The 23787-nt window shown below is 31.6% G+C and overlaps 1 protein-coding gene across 3 annotated transcripts in view; it reads right to left on the bottom strand.

Moving 5' to 3' along the window:
• Positions 1–23787, bottom strand: part of unc-45 (unc-45 myosin chaperone) — a 156953-nt gene that overhangs the window by 108363 nt on the left and 24803 nt on the right. For all 3 annotated transcript variants that reach the window (XM_076488685.1, XM_076488684.1, XM_076488683.1), the window contains exons 4-5: positions 13165–13254; positions 390–560 (exon numbers count right to left, since the gene is read on the bottom strand). In XM_076488685.1, coding sequence (XP_076344800.1) covers positions 390–560; positions 13165–13254 — 261 coding nt within the window. The remainder of the gene's footprint in view (positions 1–389; positions 561–13164; positions 13255–23787) is intronic.

The following is a 23787-nucleotide window of genomic DNA, read 5'->3' as shown; positions in this document are numbered from 1 at the left end:
GGGGTTATTATTAATTGCCAATCAAAGGAAGCTACTTACATGGAGTGAAACTAAAAATCAACTTGATAATGAATACAGCTAATTAGTTATACTTTTCTTACATTCTTACTTACATAATAATAACAATAATTTAACCACAATCTGCAATAATATTGGAAAAGTTATATGTACAAATAAACAGGAAATTGTGTAAGATGTTACTCCCAGTAAAAACATTTTTTACTTGTTAATGTAAATATTAACGATATATAACATAAGATTAATCATATAACAATGTACCATTTAAAACACTTAAAAATATTTTAAATAACCTACAGTATATCAAAACAATGTATAGAAACCAAATCAAATAATGCAGGTTTAAGATCTAAAATTGACAGTAATCTTACTCTGTCTACATTACTTCGGCAGATTTCCCCGAGTACTCTAATTAATGCAATGGACAACTCCATGTTTTTTGTCATTTTCATTTCACTGACCAGCTTTTCAATGCCTTTTTCAGATGCAATAATGTGTGCTCCTGATTTTTCTCGAGCCAAAACAATAAGATTGTTGGTTGCCTGAAGAAGAAACATATTTTAACATCCATAAAGATGACAGAATAATATAACACAGTCTCCATATTATGAAATATTAATTTAATTTTAGAAACTGGAAGTATAATATATATAGACACACACACCCCCAATGCATACACTTGCAGCACATTATGTCCTTATGGGAGAAGTACCTATGGAAGTAAAGCTTATTTAATGCACAAGTCCTACAGGTAAAATTAACATAAAACTAGAAAATTTGTGCAGGTAATTACTCACACAGAAACATGAAAATATATATAAACATTTGATTAGGTATCTACAGTTCTTAGATAATGCCCATAGTGTTCTAACATTCTTTATTTTGTTTAATATCTCCTTTATATGAATTTATTAGTCATTTCAATTTTTCCTCTTCCTACTATCCTTTATCTTTACTTCTTAAACTCTGTTTGGCATTATAGCCAAGCTTGATTCATTGCTTATCATGCTAGACTGGAAATCAAATGTTAATAATTTGTGTACTGTTGCCACAAACACACTATTCAGTCATTTTCTCATTTTTATGAAGCAAACAGCCATTTTACTTTGCACTTTGCTACTATCTTAAACACAGTCAATTTTTTTTTTTGAAATTGAATACATTTCAAAACAAGAGAAAACGTAAAAATATGGAATATAAAAATTTATATTACTTGAGAAATTCTCTTCATGCAAAAGAGAGAATAATTTTAAAATCATTTTCTATGGATTAAACCAATTGTTTATTTAGAATTAAGTACAAAACTACACAATAGGCTAATGGTGCTCTGCCCACCATGGGTGTTAAAAGCTGGTTTCTAGCAGTGTGAATCTGCAGACATACCTTTGTGTCACTGGGGGTCTAAATCAAGTAAATAAATGACACACAAGAAACATGACACATATCAGTGATACTTATATACTCAGTGGTAGTACTAATCTTTATACTGAAAAGTGTGACACTCAAAACACAGCCCTGAGGGGCAGCTGTACAATGAATCATTGAGTAGTTATTCATCTTGTGCAACCTGAACCAAACACCAACCTCAAACTGAATACTTTGAAATGGTTTCTACCCAAGCATTAGAGTGGACAGGACATTTATGTTATCTCCACCCTGTATCTGTTAGATTATAAGAGAAAGAGGTTTGGGCTCAGAACATAAGTTACTGTGAGTGAATCCAAACAGATCATACCTCCAATGACAGCAAGGAAGATCCTAAGCCTCATCATAAAATATTTTAAGAAAGTCACTACTTGGAATGAGATGGGCACTGCTACCAACTTGGAGTGAACACAGTAGACACAGTGAAGTGCTTTGAACTAAAATATTTAGTGGTTAGCTCAGCTCTGTTATGGATAAGTTTAGTTTGTTATGTGCTGATAAAGGAACAAGAGTGATCGACCAAGCTCCTGGTAAACACAGGAGCAAAGATGATCCCAAAAGAACTTGTAATGTTTCAAGCCAAGTGAGACCAGCCCTATGGCCAGCAATACCAACTTTGTTCTTGCAAATGGCAACAGACCAGGCATTGGAGGAAATGGGTTTAACTGATTTTCCATGAGAAGTTATTTAATGCCACCCAGATACTGCTCAGAAAAAGTGGACTGCACAAGTATATGAAATGAAGGGAGTAACAGTACATATATGCTAATGAAATGTGTTTTGTGGTTTAATCCAGACACAGTCTAATGTATCAATGTTGTGTAAGGTGGTCAAAGAAGCAACACATGAAATTGTTTCCTGTACAAAATGCTGGAGACATTTTTGCTTAAGTAGTCACCAGCATGAGAAGAGATTATGTAATTAGGGACAACTGGCTATTCATACAGCACTACGATAGTTTTAGACATAGTTAATAAAGTGGAAGTACCCAATGCTAGCATCAACATTAGGATTCAATCTGTTGCATTACAGTAGAAAAAAGATACAAGACTATGGACATGTTTGACATTCCTTACTGATTATTGTGTCAACAATGTACACACAATGCAGGTAAAAAGAGTTCAGTGATTTCAGTGATGTTGAGAAAACCCACTTGTAGAGAAAAATATATATGTAAAGACGACTCGTTTGGGTTGATAAAATATTTTACATAGAGGAGCGAACAACGTTTCGACCTTCTTTGGTCATCGTCAAGTTCACTTATAAAAATGGCTCGTTTGGGTTGAGAAAATACTTTATGTAGAAGGTCAAAATGTTGTTCGCTCCTCTACGTAAAATATTTACATATATATAGTTCAGTGATTTGTTGGGTACATACAGGTGTATTTGGGGTACCAAAAAGCAATTGCATTTAACAGTGACTTGGCATTATTCAAACACAGGTAATGTACAGCCACTAACGAATCTCTCATGCCAACTTTCTTGGAGCAAAAAGGAAATTCTGTGTACTAAAATACTATTGATTTCTGCAGAAAACAGTTATATATCTTTCAGAGAGTTGCTTGGACTCATCTAATAGTAACATCAGGTGTAACAAGTGTATTTCAAAGTGTTATGTTGATTTTAGATGTGAACAAGAAAATCTGTGATAAGGCCTTACTTTAACTCTTAACAAGTGACTATTTGGATGTATTCAAATTGAGATGGATCTCAATTGGCCTGCATCAGACAACTGAACTGAGAAACTAGTCTGAATCCATAATGAAGCTAGATGTTTTCAGTTTTTGTGGTTTCATTTTGTGATTTAGTGCCATCTTTTCAGAGACAGTGCACAATTGTTAGCTCTTACAAAAGTGAAATCACCTTTTGGATGACTCGAGAAATGTGATCATACATTCTTATCCTTAAAACTTGCTGGCCTCTCCCTCCACATCAGCTCTGAGATTTCTGTTGAACACCAACACCAATGGTAAGAGTTAGAGCATAATGAAATTGAATACATGTATGTGTATGATAGTTGTATTCTTACAGTTCTAGAGTGCAGATGATAAACAAACAACAACAACAAAAAGAGCTGACAGCTGAGGTTATCTTGATAAAACACTACTGCCACACTGGTAGGAAGTTCACTATCTGAATGGATTACACTTTGCTGAAGTGGTTAGTAAACTTTAAAAACCCATTGTTGATGATATGATATTAGATAAATAAAGAATACAACTATATCATAGTTCATAGCTTGAGCAGTGCAATAAAGACAGATGACTTTGTCACATAATGAGACACTGTCCATTCAAGGGATATCCTGTCCCTGAATATTGTGTGAGAGATAAAACTATGGTTATTTTAACGCTAGTTATGCAAATCACGAGTGGAAAGACTCCACTAGTGGAAGGATGCTAAAGTTGATGCTTCAAGAGCTTCAGGATGAGCAACTGAAGGAACCTAACTTAGCAATTGAACAGACTAATACTAGTAGAAAAATGTATCATATGCACAATTCCTGTGGCACTTGTATGAGCTTTTGGATGTGAGTTATGTCTTTGCACCTCTAAAAAAAGTTCCCTAGTGTTACCAAAAGTGTGTACAGTGGGTGAGGTTGATAATGATTGATGTAAATGAATTGATTCAGCAACAACTCAGGAAGACAACATAATAACAGAAAATGTGCCATGACTGGACAGTGAATGAATGGACAGATGTTCTAATTTGGTAATTGTGCGTGGTTGTGGTACATACGCCAGCAGCACAAAAGTAGCTTGAATCCACTTGGATTGATCCATATTTAATGCTCTAATAAGATATTTCTCTAAAGTAAAAATTAAACAGGGACAAAACAAAATCCCTATGAGGAAAGATTGAACAAGAAAAGTTGAATAAAAAAATGGTGAAAAGATTAGCCTTGTGTTGTCTTTAAAGTCTACATTCACAGAAGAGTATAACAAGTTCTGACAAATGAAAAACAATACCAAGTAGTTAATAAATAGAGTAAAATACTTTGATTTAAAGAAAGCTACACCAGCAAAGTAAGCAATCAAAATATAAGATACATGAAAGTTCTTTAAAAACAAAGTTTTGTTTATATTTCTGTAACCCTAATGCTCTGCATTGTTAAAATAATTAAAATAGCAAAGTTAATAACTAGAATCAATCCTTAAAGTTCATTTTATTTTGCCAAAATCTTTTTACATCAAAATGAATAAAATTTTGAAGCATTCCCAGTAAAAAAATTGAAATTTTAATTTATAAATGTGAATTATTCTGTTTTTCCTCTGTTCAGCAAAGACAACAAAATTTGAATAGACACTGCAAGTTAATAAAAAAAAGCATAAGAAAGGTTACTGGGAAGTTCTCAGTTTCTCTGGATCCTTCTTATTTTGTTTCTAAACACCGCTATCAGTTGCTGGCTAAATAAAATATGATTACAAAACTGCACAGTGACTTTCCAAACACCCTGTAGTATCAAGCCTAAAGAAACTAGAAGAGGCTTAAATTTTACATTTTGACATATCAATACCTATAGCACCTGTTGTTGTATGAAAAATCTGAATCCTTTATATGAGAATAGAAATAAATCTATAAATGAGGAGTAACAGTACCACCAAAACGTGAATCTAAGAGGAGAGACCACAAGGATTTATTTAAAAACTTCTTTTTGAAACTAAGAAATTTAATACAAAAACTTGAATTATAAATTATACTTTCATGCCAACCTTAGTGATATACACTTGTAAAAAATAATTCAAAAGATCGTGATATGCACACTTTGACCAAGTTGTAGACATATGGTTAATTTTTTTGGTGTAGTGACAAATCTTATTCATTTCACACATATACAATCATGTGTAAAACAACAGGAGTTTAAAAGTTTTCTAAATACATTTCTTTTGTGCATATATATATATATATATATATATATATATATATATATACACACACACACACATATCTTTTCCATAATTTTTTCTTCTGAAATTTCCTTAATACGAAAAAAACACATTTTCTTTAGGCATCCCCTCTTATCTATTTAATTCACCACTCCTCCAGTAAATATAAATTATTCACTATAAAATTATCATTGCTTAGATAAACTATACTTCTTATTTTCCTCAATTTGTTGGATTACAGAACTATCAAATAGAAAATCAGACTCCTCTCTCATCACACCTACTTCTCACATTTTCTTATTTGGGATTTGTTAGTAGTTCTCTCTCACATTTAATTCTATATTAACTATAGCCAATAGAAAGTATAGATTTTCATCTATCAAATGATGTATTATATTATGCTGCATTCTGAACAGATAATTGTCAATTTCTCTTTTAGTAAAGCTTCATTCCCATAGGAAAGATAAAGATTACCCTGGCTGAATTTCCAACAGTTCTTGTCACACAGTTATACACCTAGAAAACTGTGATAATTAGAGTAAATCATCTGATTTTTGCATATTATTATTTTAAGTTCTTTGATGCATTATTTAATTAAATAAAAATGATTTAGTGCAATACTACCCCCAGTATAAAAAGCAGGGTTAAGTGTCTTTGACAAGTCGACAGCAAAGACCCAAGTAAGTACTTTATTTCTTGTATTTTATATTTATTTATTAATATAAAAGTAACTAAAATGTAAAAATAGAGATCTCTTTAGGTCATTTAATGTTAGATTAGTTAAAATAATAATAATAATGTTTCATGAGGCACACCCACATGCAGCTAATGGGTAACAACTTGGAAGCACAACATGAGCTCCACATTCCTCAAGTGATGTACAACTTATGAAGGCATGAATAGTGGTTAGACACAGCTCAAAGGACAACAAAACCACAAAATTTAAAAATAAATAGATGTATACTATTATTAATTTAAAGCTATTTAGAATAAGCAAATTTAATTTCATGTTATGATCAGAAGTCATTCTAGAAATAAATATAATGTAATCTTTTGTTGTGATTATGGGGTTGAACAAACTGATCAACCTTGTATGAAGGGTAGAGATAACACTTAAAGTATAAAGTTCTACTGAAAACAAAAATTTTAAATGTATTTAAAATGCTTTAGATATTACGTAAATGAAATTTGAAATCTGTAAGATGAAAAAAGTATTTCTAACTTTAACATGAAAGTTGCTTTGCACACAGAATAGTCAAAACAAATTCTTGATATATTCATGGACAAACCTATTTTTGATTTACTGAAAAATACAACTTTTTCACGTAAAAGGCATATATTTGCTGAAAATCTGCTAATTTTTGTATAGATATACAATCTATCTTAAAAGTTAGTAGTAACTACTACTAACTTGATAAAGACTAACTTGTATGAAGACCCACATAGTTGGACAAATCAACCAAGCTTGTGCTGAGAAAGTTAATGTATTAATGCATAATATTATGCTGTCCCTTTCATGAGGAAGCAGTTCTATATCTTCATTCAAGTTAATTTAAAATGTACAATTGAAATAAGCACCTTCTGTTGTTAAAAGGTTTTTTACTTGGTGTTTTTACATCTACACTTAAAGTGATCAGTGTGCAACATTTTCTTCATTTTTCTACTTTAGCTTAATGTTTTGTATTTATGTACCTGCAAATTCCTATATCTATGTTAAAAGACTTTTTTGCATTGTTTGATGGATTTTTATGTTTTATATTTTACTAAATTGTTATAAAGATACAACAGTTTTCTCATTATCGTTAATTTTAAACAGTAGGGTTTACTTATTGCATAAAACTTATTTTTCATTAAAACTAAATTCAAAACAGTGTTCTACATTATTTAGTTTCAAACTTAAAATTGTTGTAAAATAAAATTTAAATAAGAGTTTAAAGTCTCTGTTCAATGGTTTTATTCTTGTAGTTTAGTATATTTCATTCCACCACCCAACATAGACAGTTTGTCTGTAGATCAATTTGTGTTTTGAGTGTATAGTGTTCAAAGAATAATTATGGATTTAATATTTTCTATAGCCCATTTTTGTTTGTGATTATATTCACTCCTTGGCGTGCAGTTTGGCTAAAAACCTCAATGTTTAAAACCCATTTTAAAAAGTTGTATAACAGTTTTTGTTTTTTAGTTGCTTTGTTCTTCATTTTAAATCAGTTACTTCTTTTGTGTTAGATAGTAAGCAGGTTTCAAGGCACAGTTTGAACAGTGCTTATGTCAATGTCGAGTAGGTTCTGTTTAACACTTAAATGGCAGAAATCATCAACTGATGTTGCTACCTACAACATTCTTGCTGTTTAAGAGTTAACTTTCTATATTAATTTTTTTTAAAACTTTTTTTTCTTTTCATTCATTTGCACTCTTGTTCACAGTTGGTTTAACTGTGAACTTGGTCCATTTAGACTTAATAAAAATCTTTCTCTCTTCACTTCTTCACAGTGCACTAGAAACACATGTATGCTTAACTGCTCACCTTGATTGTGATTTGTATGTTTCACTAAAGATTGTGATTATGCTATTTTTATGTAGTGTCTTGCTCTTCCTGATAAAGTTAGAGATAGGGACAAACAAACCCATTTCCATAATAAAGTATTCCTCAGATCTCCAGATTGAAAGAGACATCAAAGTATCTAAAAATACCACTCTTCACAGTCATGAACTAGACTTAAAAACTAAAATTTCTTCAAAACTATAACAATGCACTACGAGATGCTGCCAACATGCAAGCAAAACTGCAGTTTATTTTGTTCTGTTTTAAGTCTAAAGATAATATAAAATGGAGCTGTGATATTAATGTAATGAATTTTATTCTTGTGCAGATTATTTTAAATTATTCAGTAAAAATAAATTCTGTTGTGCAGACTAACATGTAAATTATTTATTTTTTCCATCACATTATCCAGATTACTTTTGATTATACACTTAATTCATGAATGACATTAAACAATCATTTACTCAAAAACTTGCTATTTTGATAAAACACATGATCACTAATCTTTATCAACTAATTGTAAGAAACTATTTAACACAACAAACATCTTCTGATACCAACTAATCCTCCAACAACCTTAACATCATTATACACAGGGTGATTATAAAAAAACGTTTACCAATTCAGTACATCATATCTCACAAACAGTATGGAATAGGATACAATTGTACAGGGGTATTAACTCTTTCCAGATGGGTCATGTCATTGCATTTATTGACTTGCATTCTAGATTTTATTGAACTAGTATTTTACAAATTTTGTTTCCTCAAGTTTGGCATCAAACTGTAGATCATAATTCAGCTTTTCATATTATACATTATTCAATCTCTTAACTTAAAAGTAAGTATTAAATCAACATACCTAAACATCTATTTTTGTGAGTCATGTGGTATGTTGAATGCATCACTGATTCAAATTAGATGTTTTTGATGTCAAAATACAATGTCTATATTTTTGTACAAATTATAAACTGAAATTAATGAATACTGATAAGCCATGATATAAAATAAAAACCTTTTACCATTTCTATTTGCTGAAATATCAACTACTGTATTTAGTGAATCAAATAGAGGCCCCTGTTCACATCTTTCCACTTTTGAAAGGAGTTCCTTATATATGTACACACATACCTACCTCTATATGTGACACGTGAATAACCAATTAGAAGCTGAGAATGCCCTCTTAGTAATTTTCTCAGACATTTTGTAATATAACAGCATCCTCTCTTTCTTGAGGCAAACATTCATGCTGGTAAGTTGAGTCTCTAGTCTTCTTGTGACTTTTTTTTTTTAAGTGAAATGCAGACAAGTTATTAAATTTGATAAATTATAATGGAATTTATGGTATCAATGAAGGAATTTATGATTTTTTGGTTATTTATATGTATGCATAAAACCTAAAAAACAAAAAAAAAATATTTTGTTTCATATCCTCCACATGTGAAATTTCTTAAGGCTTAGCAAGTTAAGACAAGCAGCAATGAATACAAAGGTTGTAACCAGGAGAGAGAATTGTGTTTTATTTCTATATTTACTGTTATATGTCTTAAGAAAAATAAGTAAGAACATGTTTGTAAATAGTAATAATCTATATACGTATACAATTTGTAATAACTGAAATGTGACTATATTTTACCAAATACTAATCCACTACAACACAGCCAAGATAGGTCACTTTGTAAAAACTAAAGTACAGTTTCATATTATTGAATATGGTAGCATAAGTGTGGGTGCACCACATCCTCGTAACTTCTATATTGTTAGTCAGGCATGGCTTTTGAGAGGTCAGTACAATAATACACAAGTGTATAATATTATGATATTTAAGCTAATTATTCTAACATTTATGTTTTATAATATTTAATAATTGCAGAATGAAAAATGCATAATTTATATGAAGTTCCTAATTTTATATGATGGTTACAAGGTTGCTCAAATTGACTAACCCATACAAAGATTTGTTAGTGAAAGTGATAAAATATAAAGTTTTTCTTTGAAGAAATGTTTGATAAAACCATTTGAATATAGTAAACATTTTGAATGTAAAGTTTGGAAATTTTCTGATGTTTAAAAGCATTTTTAATCTTAAAATAAAAATTACTTTGCATGTCAGATAGGCAACATGGGAAAATAAAAAAAGCATGAAAAAAACATTGTTTAACAAACCTTAAGACTTAATAAAAAAAAAACAACATTTTTCATATGAAAGCCTTGTAATGTTTACTGACAATCTACCAAATTTCATGCAAATGTAAATACCACTGTTGTCAAATGTTGCCAGCAGGAATACCACTGACTTTAACTAATTATTCATAGATATTGTTCAAAATGAATGTTTAGAACACATTGCATGAATGTGACAACACACATTGCAACAACATGCATCTCATCTGATTTGCTGGCCAATTCCTTACAAATGCATCCTTGAGGTCTGGAATTATGTAAAACTTTCCATGATACTCATGTAACTTCAGGTACCCCAACAACTGGTGTTAAGTCCAGTTAATCTGGTGGCCATTCACAAAGAAAGTGATGGGAAATTACTGTCCTAAAAGTGCTCCTGCAAGATGTGTTCCACCTGGATACCAGTGTGCAAAAGAGCACCATACAACATGAAAACTATAGTGTCTATCATATTTCATTGTTGCATCATGGGAATCACATTCATTGTTAGCATTTGAGCACAACATATAGCATGTAGAGTCCAATGACATTCAGCTGTGAAACACCTTAACTTTATGAAAGTGAGTACGAAATATCATACATGGATTAGTTTCTGATCAGATAATAAAGTTGCATGTGTTGACAGTTACAACTAGGGTAAAGTGTGTTTTGTCAGTTCATAAGATACTGGCAAGCCACTAGTCATTAAATTTAGGACTTGCCAAGAACTGACACACAAAATCAGCACATCAGGTTAAGTCTGTCTACTTCAGTACTTTAATTTGAAACTGATAAATTATCTTCTGAACACAAGAGCACTTGTGCTGACTTGTTTTGCTATCATATGGCTGATGTCAGCAATATTTTTAGATGTTGGTGATCTGCTGTACATAGCTTATTGTAAATGCAACCCATTTCCTCAAATTTATGGTATTTCCTGAAAGTTGTCTTAGCATTGCATCTTTCAGTTTACTAACTTTTCAGTGGTACACATTTCTGGACATTTGTCACTTTCATGTCATTTGAATGAGCTGCACTGTGACTGACAGGCCCATTTACACCCATAAGAAATATGGGGAAAAAAAAAAGAACAACACAATGACCCTGGTGGCATGATAACCTTGATATTCTTGTGAAATTTCATTTTCCTATGCCATACCAAGTATTAAATAAGTTACAAAACTTTCTTTATAATTACTCTCTATATTTTTGCTGCAATTTTCCACCCATTTGAATATCTTTAAGGCTTAATCCTTGTACAAAATGAGTGTTAATTCAAAAATGAAGAATACTGATGAATACTATGAAAATACAATGTAATAAGCATTTGAAATACACCAACCCCCTGCCCCTGCAGAAAAAAAAAACATTTATAAAGAAATATATCAACATCAAACCTTGGACAAAAATCTAAAAATTGATTTAAAGTTAAGGATTTAAGGACAATTTTCTTCACACAAATCTCTTCCGTTATGTTTTTAATCACACTGTTTTGATGATCCAGATCAAACAGATATTTTTGGTAATAATTATTGTTATATTCAAACTTGAAATAACGATGATAATTATGCAAAATGATATGCTGCATTCATTTCCTAAATATGGAGAACAATTTTAAAATTTGAATAAATGCACTGTTACAAATAACCTTATGCTCAAAAATACATAACTGTGGGTTTACAAAAGAAATTTGAACCAACCCAACCTAAAGATGAAGTAGTCATTTAAGTTTACAACTGATTCTTAAAAACTAATTGCATGTAATACACAATATCTTAATTTACTGCATCTTAGAAAGTGTTGTTATGATTCTGAACTGATGTAACTGATATAATGTTTCAGGACAAGAAGGTACCTGTTGACCAACCTCAGCTGTCCCAGCTGTAAGTGAAACTGGAGCTAAAGCCAGCCTTTAACATTTATATCTATCAAGATTTCTTTTAAACTCATTCAAATTTATTGCCTCCACAACATACAAAGGCAACAAACACATTCCATAGGACAATTACTCTATCTTGGAAAATAAAATAAACTTAGCTGAAGATGGCTTCCACCTTGCTTAAATTTACATCTGTGTTCCCTAGTTCTATAATTCTCTATATTAAGTATTTAAAATGTTAATGCACAAACATTATCAATTCATTTTACAATCTTAAATACTTCAATCAGATCCATTATAACTTTTTTTTTCAAGAGAAAACAAATTCAAGGATCTTAATCTCTCCTCATATGACAACTCTCATATCCCAGGAACCATTTTAGTAATCCTTCTAAGAACTCTTTCCAACAATTCAATGTCTTTCCTAAGGTAGTAAGGAGCCCAAGACTGAATACAACACTCCAAATATGACCTAACCAATGACATATATATTAAAATTACAACCTCTTTAGACTTGTATGCAATATTTATGTATATACAACATAAAATACTATTTGCCCTACTGCTAGCAATAGCACACTGTTTGACTGTATTAAGAAACTGATCAACCACTACACCACAATCCTTTTTCTTTCACAACACTCTTAAGATTATTTTCTTCCAAATTATACTAAAAATTCAAATTTTGATAACTCACATGCAGTATCTTGGATTTGTCATAATCAAATCACATCTACCATTTATTTGCTCAACTCACTAAAGTCTTGTTACTTGAGTAGGTATTAAATATTAAAGAGCTATTTAGAAGAAGCTGATTTTTAATGAATAAAATCTAAGTATTTATTTTTATTTTAAATTTCGTGCAAAGCTACACAAGGGCTACCTGCATTAGCTGTTAGCTGTCTCTAATTTCGCAGTGTAAGACTAGAGGGAATGCAGCTAGTCATCACCATCCACCACCAACTCTTGGGCTACTCTTTTACCAATGAATAGTGAAATTCACTGTCACATTATAGCCCTCCCACAGCTGAAAGGGAGAGCATGTTTAGTGTGACGGGGATTCGAAACCCGCAACCCTCAGATTACGAGTTGAGAGCCTTAACCACCTTGAAAAATTAAAAGTGGCCACTATAATGTAAATATTCTATATCTGCACAGAAGGTTATAAAAATATGTTATTTCTCTTAAAAACCTAACTGTATCTGAATATTTTTCTCCTCTATTGAACAAAAGTAATTTTTAAAAAATTACCTGCACTTTCTTCTCTACATTCTCTTCAGGCTGCAGAAGAACCTCCAACATTTGTTTCACTTTGTTTATTGTGCTAGATTGTTCTTTAGCCTAACAGAAATAGAAACAGTTTGTGAGAATGAAAAAAGTACTAAAGAAACCTTTAAATAAATGTATAAAAATTAAACACTTAAGATAAATCATTCATTTTGACACTTACTTAATTTTCTTCAAATCACCATTTTTTATTAATTATTTTTATATTTAGAATGCCCTTATAAAAGCCTTGAGGAATCTAGTATTAACAAATAAAAATTAAATTAAAAAGAGTTAAACAAAAGAGAACTAAACCTCAACAATATACTCTTATTAGTATTTTACCAGTTTTTTTATTCAGTAAAATGAACAGAACGCAGGTATAACAAAAGGTACACGCACATTTAATAGCTACTACTGTTTCCTGATTAAATTTAAAATAAATATAGCTTAATCACTGAAACAAAAACTATACCTGTACATATTTAAGACATAGAAGCTAACTAACATTTCATATTTTACATTTAAAATCAAGCTGAAACAAAAATAAATTAGACAAAAAATGCTGCACTAATTGGAAAGATCCCAGAGTACAAGCTATAATGTGGGATTATAAAATATACCCTAGATTTTGGAGGTGACTGAGGAAGTAGGACCCACATTGTGGTGGGGATACATTGCCTATCAGTCTTAACCTCCATTTGCCAGTCTCACATAACACATAAAAGAGCAGCAACAATAAATATAGAAATAGAAATTAGGAGAGCAAGATGTGGGTGCTCAAACACACAATGTCCCACATCTACATCACCCTTCACTGCCTGCAGACAGTTGTGAGAAAGTGACTGTTATCCCAAGCAAAAACAAAAAAGAAAGAGATAAGAATAAGTGCCTTTATACCATATTGGGGGTTGGAATGCTAACTTCAAGAGGTAAGTTTTAAACTTACTTATCCTCAAATGGTAGTACCTTATTTCTTTTTCTTATTTTTATTCCTTTTTTCACAGTCACCTCCAAAATATAGGGTACATTTTATAATCCATGCTTATACCCCAAGATATTTTCAATTAGTATAGTTTCTTGTTTAATTTATTTTTGTTTCAGCTTGTTTTTGTTTTTTTTTAAGTTTTTTTAAATTATAGTAAACTAATTTAACCTACTCAGATGTTTGGATTTGCTGTTTTTAATGCAGTGTTTCCTTGGATTTGTTTGTTTGTTTTGAATTTCGCACAAAGCTACTCGAGGGCTATCTCTGCTAGCCGTCCCTAATTTAGCAGTGTAAGACTAGAGGGAAGGCAGCTAGTCATCACCACCCACCACCAACTCTTGGGCTACTCTTTTACCAATGAATAGTGGGATTGATCATCACATTATAATGCCCGCATGGCTGAAAGAGCAAGCATGTTTGGCGTGACGGGGATGCAAACCCACAACCCTCAGATTACGAGTCGCACACCTTAACATGCTTGGCCATGCTTCCTTAGAATTTTGCTTATTTAACTTCATTAAAATGTATTCATTTTAACTAAAATACATATACATGTATAGACACACACACACAGCAGTATGCTTATTATAATGTGTAACAGGAAGTTGTAAAAGGAAACTGTTCAGAATCTATGGCACTCCAAAAAGTTCTGAAGAAAAACCTGAAATTTAATATTTTTCAAGCTATGAATTGTTAACTCTTTTGCAACTGGTCATGGATAAAAAACTGTGTCATCGTATTTGTTGAATTGCATTCAAAGTTTATTATTTTATGAATTTATGTCAAAATGTTTGGAATCAAATTGTAGATTATAACTCAAATTTTAATTTTATATACGAGTTCATTTCTTACTTTAAAAAGTAAATATTAAAGGAACACACCTAAATATAGATTTTAGCATGTCATGTTGAATGCAACACTGGTTAAAATGAGTTGTTTGTAACACCAAAATACCAAGCCTATTGTTTTATATAAATTAGAAACTCAAATTACCAATAATGACAAGCAAAAATGCAAAATAAGAGCCTCATATCTTTTTAATTTGCTAAGATATAGCTTATGTACTAAATCAAATGCAGTGGCCCCATTCACCTCTTTCCATTTTTACAAACTACCCCTTATATACTCTGACTACAACATATGACATGTGAACAATCAACTGACAACTCAGAATGCCCTCCTACTAGATTTCTCAGCCACTTTAATCTGTGAAAAGGCTATCACATTCTTTTGAACCAAGATTTCATGAAGGTAGGTTGTGTCTTTGGTCTGCTCGAAATTTCATACTTTTTTTAGACCTAAATACAGGTTAGTTACTGAGCACAATAAATTACAGTGGAATTCTATGGTATCAGTATAGTTATTTATGATTTTTTTGGTTATCAAACTGTATATGTAAAACCTTAAAAAAAATTGTTTGATATTCTCCACATGCAAAATTTTTAAAAGCTTAGCAACCAAATCCAAAGGCCATAGTGAGAAGAGATAATTATTTCCTTTACTTCTTGATTTATTGTTCTATATTTTAAGAAAAATATGGTTCCAAATGCATTTCTAAATAGTAATAACCTATATGCATGTATAATGTATAATAACTAAAATGTGATTATATATTGCAAAATAGTAGTCCACTAAAACATAGCCAATGCAGAGGAGACTGTAGGTCAGTTTTATATAAATAGATATGTAATGTGAGGGTGCACGTGTACCACATTAAATCAAGTTATGTAATATTAGCTAGGCATGACTGAAAGAGCAATGTAACAAAAAATAATAAATATATAGTATTATGAGACTTAAACTACTTAGACTAATTATTTGTATTTTTGTCTTACAATATGTAGTCATTCTAGCACAAAAAACAATCTATATTTATTTAAAATGTATTTAGAATGTTTTAGAGATTACCAAAATATCTGAGATTTCTGGAACGAAGAAAATATTTCTTAATCATAACAAGAAATCACTTTGCACTTAGATTAATAATGAAACAAACAAATTTTATGAAAAATATTTAATTAAAAAATCTGATTTTTTATACAAAATAATTGTAATATTTACTAAAGGTCTATCAAATTTTGTAAAGACATGCATGCTATATTCAAAGTTAGTGCAACTACTTAACATATGCAAATATGTAGATGGACTTCTGTGTATTATACCGAGCCCATCACGAAAGGATTAATGCGTTTTTAATTTTAAGCCCAAATCTCTTCAATAATAATATATTCTGCAAGTTGTAATTTTAAATTTCACCATGAAATGCATATATTCCACAGAATATATATCATTAGCTCAAATAAGCACCAAAACCTCATATTTCAAAAATCTTGATGTAAACTAAAGCATTCCTACCGACCTGCAATCAATATTACTAAAAGCTAAATTCCAACATTTATATGTACGCCAGTGTCAATGTTTCTTTTTTTTTTTGTTACTTTTATGGATATTCCATATGGAAAGCATATGTTAATTTTACTGTTTAGGTTTACTTCTATTTACTTAAACTACACATTTATTGTTTTTTTCATTTCATTACTATATTTCTATGATTTCAGTACAAACTAATTGATGATACACTTTGTATGAAAATAATGTATTAATCTATGATGTGTAGAGATTTTCTCTTGTAAAACATTTAATAACAACACTAAAATACAGGCAACATTCTTTGAAAGTATATTAACATCTTGTAATTTATCAAGTAGAATTTAACATATAATATCAACAATTAAGCATATTTTGCTGCTTGTCAATGTTTGAGGACTAATTTTAACTTCCAAGTTACAGCAGTAAAGTCAATTAGAAACTTGTGATCAAAAACATCAACTAGCATTTTCATAAATTAAATATGTATTTCCAATAATGCATACCTATTCTCATACAATAGCTGTTACTCAACTGTTACGGTTTATTTCTTACATCCACTTGAGATTTTCTTCTTTGTGCCAGTCTGTTATTCTCAACATAACTGCCCTTGGTAACATGTTTCTTTAAACACTCTCCACCTATGTTAATGTACACTCTATCCTGGCACTGCATTTCTTTCAGATAATATTGTAACTCTTTCTAGACTGACCCAATTTGCAGTCTCTAACACTACCTTTTTTGGGAGAGGAAGGGCAGAAGAATGTGAGAGGAGGTAATTATTGGAACTACATTTCTGATTTATGAAAATGCTATCTTCTGAAACATGCATACCTCCTTTCACATTACAGTTAGAATCCCAAATTGATAAGGTATAGGGGGCTGATGAGAGAATTATCCCTACAGAATGTGTCAGCATAAATTGTGTGATGGTAAAGAGAGATAAAAGATTAGCAGCCTCGTAGGGGAATCACACTACATCCAGAACAGGTATGCTCTTCTCCTGGTATCTAAGTCATGCACTGTGTATGTACACCAACATGGAATCATTGTAGTGAAACATGATAACTTTGCTTTCAAATAATTCTACACATTGAAACACTGCCCTTTGAACAGAAAGAACTTCTAAAACACTGGTGCAGAGAAAGCTACCATTTATTCAGTGGCCATTTCTGACAGTTGAGACATGCATTCCATCCCAGAAGTGTGGCATCTGTAAAAAGATGGATCTCTGGACGAAGTGACAGCAGAGGAACACCTACTACACTCTTAAGATTTAATCACCAGCAGAGAATGAAGATGTTGATCCTGAATAAGGAGACTGGGAAATCCAACAGATTGCTGTTCATAATTCCACTGGTCACCTAGAAACCACTGAATAGATCTCATGTGCACTCATCCCAAATGACAGGGATTTGAGTGATATCTACATCCTCAAATTAAAAAGAGCCATCTATGTAGTAGGAGAAGGAGATAAAAGTAAGAGTAAGACTGCCTGTTCTATAGCATGGAGCCAGATGAGAATCAGCCAAGTTTGACTGAGATACATGTTGAAAAATGAAGATACCCAGATGCATGATGTACTGAAATGAGAATAGACTTCTTCTGTTTGATAAGCAATTCTACCTTCGCTGCTACAGAAAGCAGTGTATGGGTGTAACACTCCACCAAATAATGAGATAATGTCAGCAGTAGTCATTCATCTAGGTAATCAGGTGTGTGCATAGGCCTAAGGAATGGAGGTGATAAGAAAAAGGTTGTATGATACAGCAGAACATAATAAATTGTTGAATCTAGCCCATGATTACTGTTGCACCAAACTGGTCTCAGTTAGAGGAGCCAACAGAGTAAAAGGGAGCACTGGAAAAAATGAATTTCAATTCTCTCCAGAATGTCCAGTTTCAGATATCATTAAAGAAACCCCACTGGAGTGAACATATAGCTCCATCTCACCATGGATAAGGTCACAGACAGCTCAACCAAAAACACATTAATCCACAAATTTTTGCTTTATATTGGTTTTCAAAAAAACATTTGTTGGATAAAAATCATACAGGTAATACAAAGAAAGTACCTCCAAAAGTCCTACTACAAAGAAACTTCAAGGGAATGCTTACATTCAGTATCACTATGTATGTGGAGTGTGTCACGAGACAGATATAACCAAAGACAATAAAATGGGAAATAAAAGAATGAAGTCAGAAAAATTCAGATCAATGTTTAGATTGAATTTGTGGAAAGAACTGAGCATACAATTTTAGCTCAAGAAGATTTTTTTGTCTTTTCATGCTTTGTCAATGTTCACCAATATACTTGAAAAAAAGCTATTGCATGTTTTGAGAAAAAATTGAAAAGAAATAATAATTTGGTCTCAAAAATAATGAATATGATTAACCTGGCAGAAGTATGGATCAAAAACTTTTTTTTTTTTTTCAATTTAAAAGATAGAGTTTATAAACAGAACAAAGATTTAACTATGGGTTCTCCTTTATCTCTGTTATGCTTTTTTTGTTTTCATGGATAGTTTTAAAACTGAAGCATTAGTAAAAGCAGATAAACTGAAGTACGGTTGAGGTATGCTGATTTTATTTCATGGTATGGTAAAGATGAACTACTTTTTGCTAATTACAATAATAACAATGATAACATTAATAGCAATGATAACACCATGTAACACAAATTTTGTTTTCCTGGATAGTAGGTTTTATTTCTTAACTGCTTATGTTGTAAAAGCACAGAAAATATCCATTATTCCCTTCAAACTTTGTTTTTGTGACCTGGACAATGAAATTTAGAAATTAACCTACTCTCTGTGTAAAAACGGGCAAATTTGTACATTTTCATTTACATAAGGTCTGAATAAAACAACATATGAACCAAAATTTACATGTATTTATACTAAAGTTATACAAAAACGAGCAAAAATTTTTAGAAATGAGTAGTTTTTCAAGATTTGTGACTAATGTAGATCACTTTCACATATCAGCCCCCAAATATAGTCTCCCATCATGTTTTCATTATATGCTCCCATGTTCTCCACTGACTTGCAACTTGCACACTTTTATCTAACAAATCCCACTCCTTGAACTTAGACATCAAAAGCTTGGCATTCAACTTTGTTAGACCCAAGATCTCTAATCAAGTCATTGAGGTCTCTTTGGTTGGGGTAGTATGGGTTTCTTTCACCAACTACACCTCTGAATTTGTAATCTGGATTTTCAATGTCTACCTCCTCTTCCGATTTGCTGCTCTCTTCTGAGGATGGCTGTTTTCTCTCTAGCAGAGTGGGTACAGGGAGTTCAGGGCAGTGTGGCATTGGGGAGATGGATGATGGAAGGTCCAAATACATGAATAACAGATGCATTCTTGCCAGCCCAACATTTGGAAGGGTTCACCATGCAGAAGTATCAACTGCTTGAGAGGTCAGTAAGTTCATGCCAAATTCTTGGAGTAGCAAACTTCATGGTTCTTTTTTCCCCTCTGTACCATCCTACAAAAGGGCAAAATAAAAATGTTATTATGAAGAATAAATTTATTTCATCTACAACTAATGTGTAAGAGGTTCATGCAGAATATTTTATATGTGATATCTTTTCTATACTATTGGAAATTTTAAAAAATAATTAAAAGATATTTAAATTTTAAAAAGTCTAAAATTTGTATAATATAAAATCTTACTATTCAAGCAAGCACAAATTGTCCATCTTACCTTCTAGAGTTTTTTGCAGTGTTCACAGGTAAAATGAGGTGTCTAGGGTTTGTCTTCATCCCCAATAGGCTTCACATATTTTAGCAGATGCTGTTACAGAGTACTTTTCCTCTCTTGTCTTAGTAAATTGGCCAGCCATCTCCGATAAAATTAGATAGATCTACGTGTTCGCTTAGGGAACTAGAACTAAACTGAAGTGGTGAGTGGTAAGCCCATGTATATATATATATTACTACGGAAAGTTCTAGAAAATTCTAAAAGGTTCTTGAAAATTCTTGTAAGTTCTACAACATCCTCAAAAATTCTTGTAAGTTCAAGAAAATTTTCTATCAGCTACTCAGCTACCCAGAACGTTTTGGAAAATGAGTAAATTTGAAAATTTCATTACCCAGGTCACAAAAGCAAAGTTTGAAGAGAAGAATAGGTTTTTATCCATTTACTTTGGACATAAGCTATTAGGAAATAACATCTTCTACTCAGGAACAAGAAAAAGTAAACATTTTGTTACATAGTGTAATTCTATGATGGTCATTCCATGTCAAATCATCCAGGGGGCTGCAGGTGACCCCACAGAATGCTTTGAAAAAAATTCACATTTGTTCATCCCATATAATGATAATTTCCCAAAGATTAGATCAATATCTCTAATAGTTTATCTCTCTTAGGATTTGCACTTGAAAACCCTAAATCATAAAAAACATTGGTTTATTTAATAAGCCATAGCTCTAAGACTTAATATGATACAAAGCTGAATTTTTAGTCAAATTTCCTATAGCATATCAGATGATAAATCAGTAACTGTTGTAATTAAAAGTCTATTAGATCTCCTGTAAAAAAATTTAGCTGCATGCAACTTTTTACAATTTAGCTAAAAATAGCCCTACTTCAGGCCACAGTTTGACCATGTCACCAGTTATTCAGCCTTTTCAGATTTTTACCATATATTCTTACATCTCTGAATATGATCTACAAAAAAAATCAAGGTGTTCAACCTACCATTTGAGTTATAATTTTTTAAAGTATCCTCTGACCATATGTTGTTTACTTGAAAAAACAACTACAATTCAGATGCATTACTGTGTGCAAATATATCCATACAATTTTGAAAAATACCTGTCAGAGTTTTACGAATCCCACTGAAATATTCTAACCAGCCTTTCACAATGTTAAATAATGAAGTTGTAAGAAACAAGAAAGAATTAATTCATTTCTGAACAAGTTTATTGGCATAACTAGTTAGATCACATGGCAATGCAAATATATTGTATATGCATTACAGTTATGCAGATATGGCTGAGTTTAAGATTCATAATATAATAAATACAAAGGTAAATCAGACAAAAAAAACACAGTGCTACAACAGGGGATAACTGAGAAAGATTATAGTCACACCAAACTGAAATAATCATGACAATGAAATGTTTCAAAAACTGCTTTGGGGATAAATTAGCCTTAACAACATCAAATAAACTTTGCTTTGTTTAGACAGCTTGAATAAATTTCTGAAATTTGAGTCCAAGAAAACAGTTCGTTTTTTGATATCTTCATAAATGACACTAACACATCGGAATATTCATCAGATCTATCTTTTATGTTTCCCACATACCATTCATGACCGTATATGCATGCCACACATCTCCCTGGCTGATAATTGTTATTGCTATCATTAGACCTTATTTGAGCTGCTGCAGCATCACTTTCACTGTTACTACCAACAGTTACAACTGTGTACACATTATCATCTGATAGCCTTCTCATATACAATTTGATGTTAGAGTGGGGAATAAAGCTATGATGTGACCTAATACCTGCCACAGTTTTGTATTATACAAAGCACTCAAGTAGATCAAACTTTACACAATTCTGCAGGACTGATTCCTGCTTGACAAGAAAGAACTGAATGCCCTGAATGTGGTCCTTTGCCCAATGGTACATATCAGAAACAGAAAAAATTTGATTGTATATAGGCACTTGAAGGCTTCCACGAGCCACCAGCCTCTTCACCCTACCCCCAACTCCATCGCATGGACTTTTCCCATGACTGGTGGCAAAAAAATGCCATTCAGTGGACAACTGATAATCCTTAAAATGGTAGCATAGATTTGCAAGATTTTTAAAATTCTTGTATTGTGAACCTGCACCATCACTGAAATAAATGATCTTTTCTGTGTTTGGATATTTCTCTTTAACATGGCTTAGTACTGTGGTAATGAAAGCATAAACAGCTACTGTGTTGTATTTCAGACAATCTGACAGAACACACATGCTAAAAACACTGATATCTTCTGAATTTGATTCTCTGAAGTACATTACAAAAGGGTGTAGTGTTGCCTGAGAATTATCCCAGTGGTGCCCCTGCACAGCATTCTGAACTGTAAAGCTATAGTTTTCAGCATTGTTTAATAACATTATATCCGTGTTAAGACTGAGGTCAATTTTCATTTAATCTAAAGCTTTGGACTGACACTTAGCAATGAAAAATAATTTTAAAAATTATAACTCAAAAAGTAGGTTGAACACCATCTTGATTTTTTTTGTAGATCATATTCAGAGACTTAAGAATACATGGTAAAAATCTGAAAAGGCTGAATAACTGGTGACACGGTCAAACTGCAGCCTGAAGTAGGGCTATTTTTAGCTAAATCATAAAAAGTTGCATGCAACTAAACTTTTTACAGGAGATCTAATAGACTTTTAATTACAACAATTGCTGATTTATCAACTGATATGTTAGAGGAAATTTGAAAAAAAATTCAGCTTTGTTTCATATTAAGTCTTAGAGCTATGGTTTATTAAATAAACTAATGTTTTTTTACAATTTTAGGTTTTCAAGTGATTTTTACAGCCTCACTATGAAAATCCTAAGAGAGATAAACTTGGTTTGAGACCATTTTTTAATTCTGTGAGATTAATTCAGTCAGTGTAGCAAATTTCAGCCTTCTTCCACCATTACTCTTGCAGCTATAAGCAGCCAAAGTTCCCCAAAAATGAATTCAACAAAAATAACAAAATATTAATTTAATTTTAAAGGGCTGTAAACCAGAAAGTATTAGAGATATTGATCTAATCTTTGGCAATTTTTTCATTATATGGCAAGATGAGCACATGTGAATTTTTTCAAGGCATTCTGAGAAGGTCACCTGGAAAATTTTCCAAAATCTGGATGATTTGACATGGAATGACCTACGAGATTTAATTACGATGTTGAGATAAATCGTTATTCAACTTTTTTTGGATGTTTTAGTGAGTAAAAATAAAAAACAAAATGAAACTACCATTTATCAAAACCTTTCTCTGTAATCATTCTGCCACTTTACTAATCTTGTCACATTAAATCTCAAAAAGTACTGTTTTTGCTCTTATGTGGATAAGATACTAAGATTATTTTGTGAACAGGATGATATTACTAATGAGTTATTGATTACATACATAGCTGTAGAAAGATGTTTTAATTATAATATTGCTGACAAAGCTGTCAAAAATGAAAATGAAGGGAATCAAAATAATAAGTTAAAACTAAAACTACTTGCTAAAAATAGTACAA

This window comes from Tachypleus tridentatus, chromosome 2 (assembly GCF_004210375.1).
Source record: "Tachypleus tridentatus isolate NWPU-2018 chromosome 2, ASM421037v1, whole genome shotgun sequence".
Taxonomy (NCBI): Eukaryota; Metazoa; Arthropoda; class Merostomata; order Xiphosura; family Limulidae; genus Tachypleus; species Tachypleus tridentatus.
The sequence above is the reverse complement of the archived record's forward strand: the minus strand, read 5'-3'. Positions and strand labels throughout refer to the sequence as shown.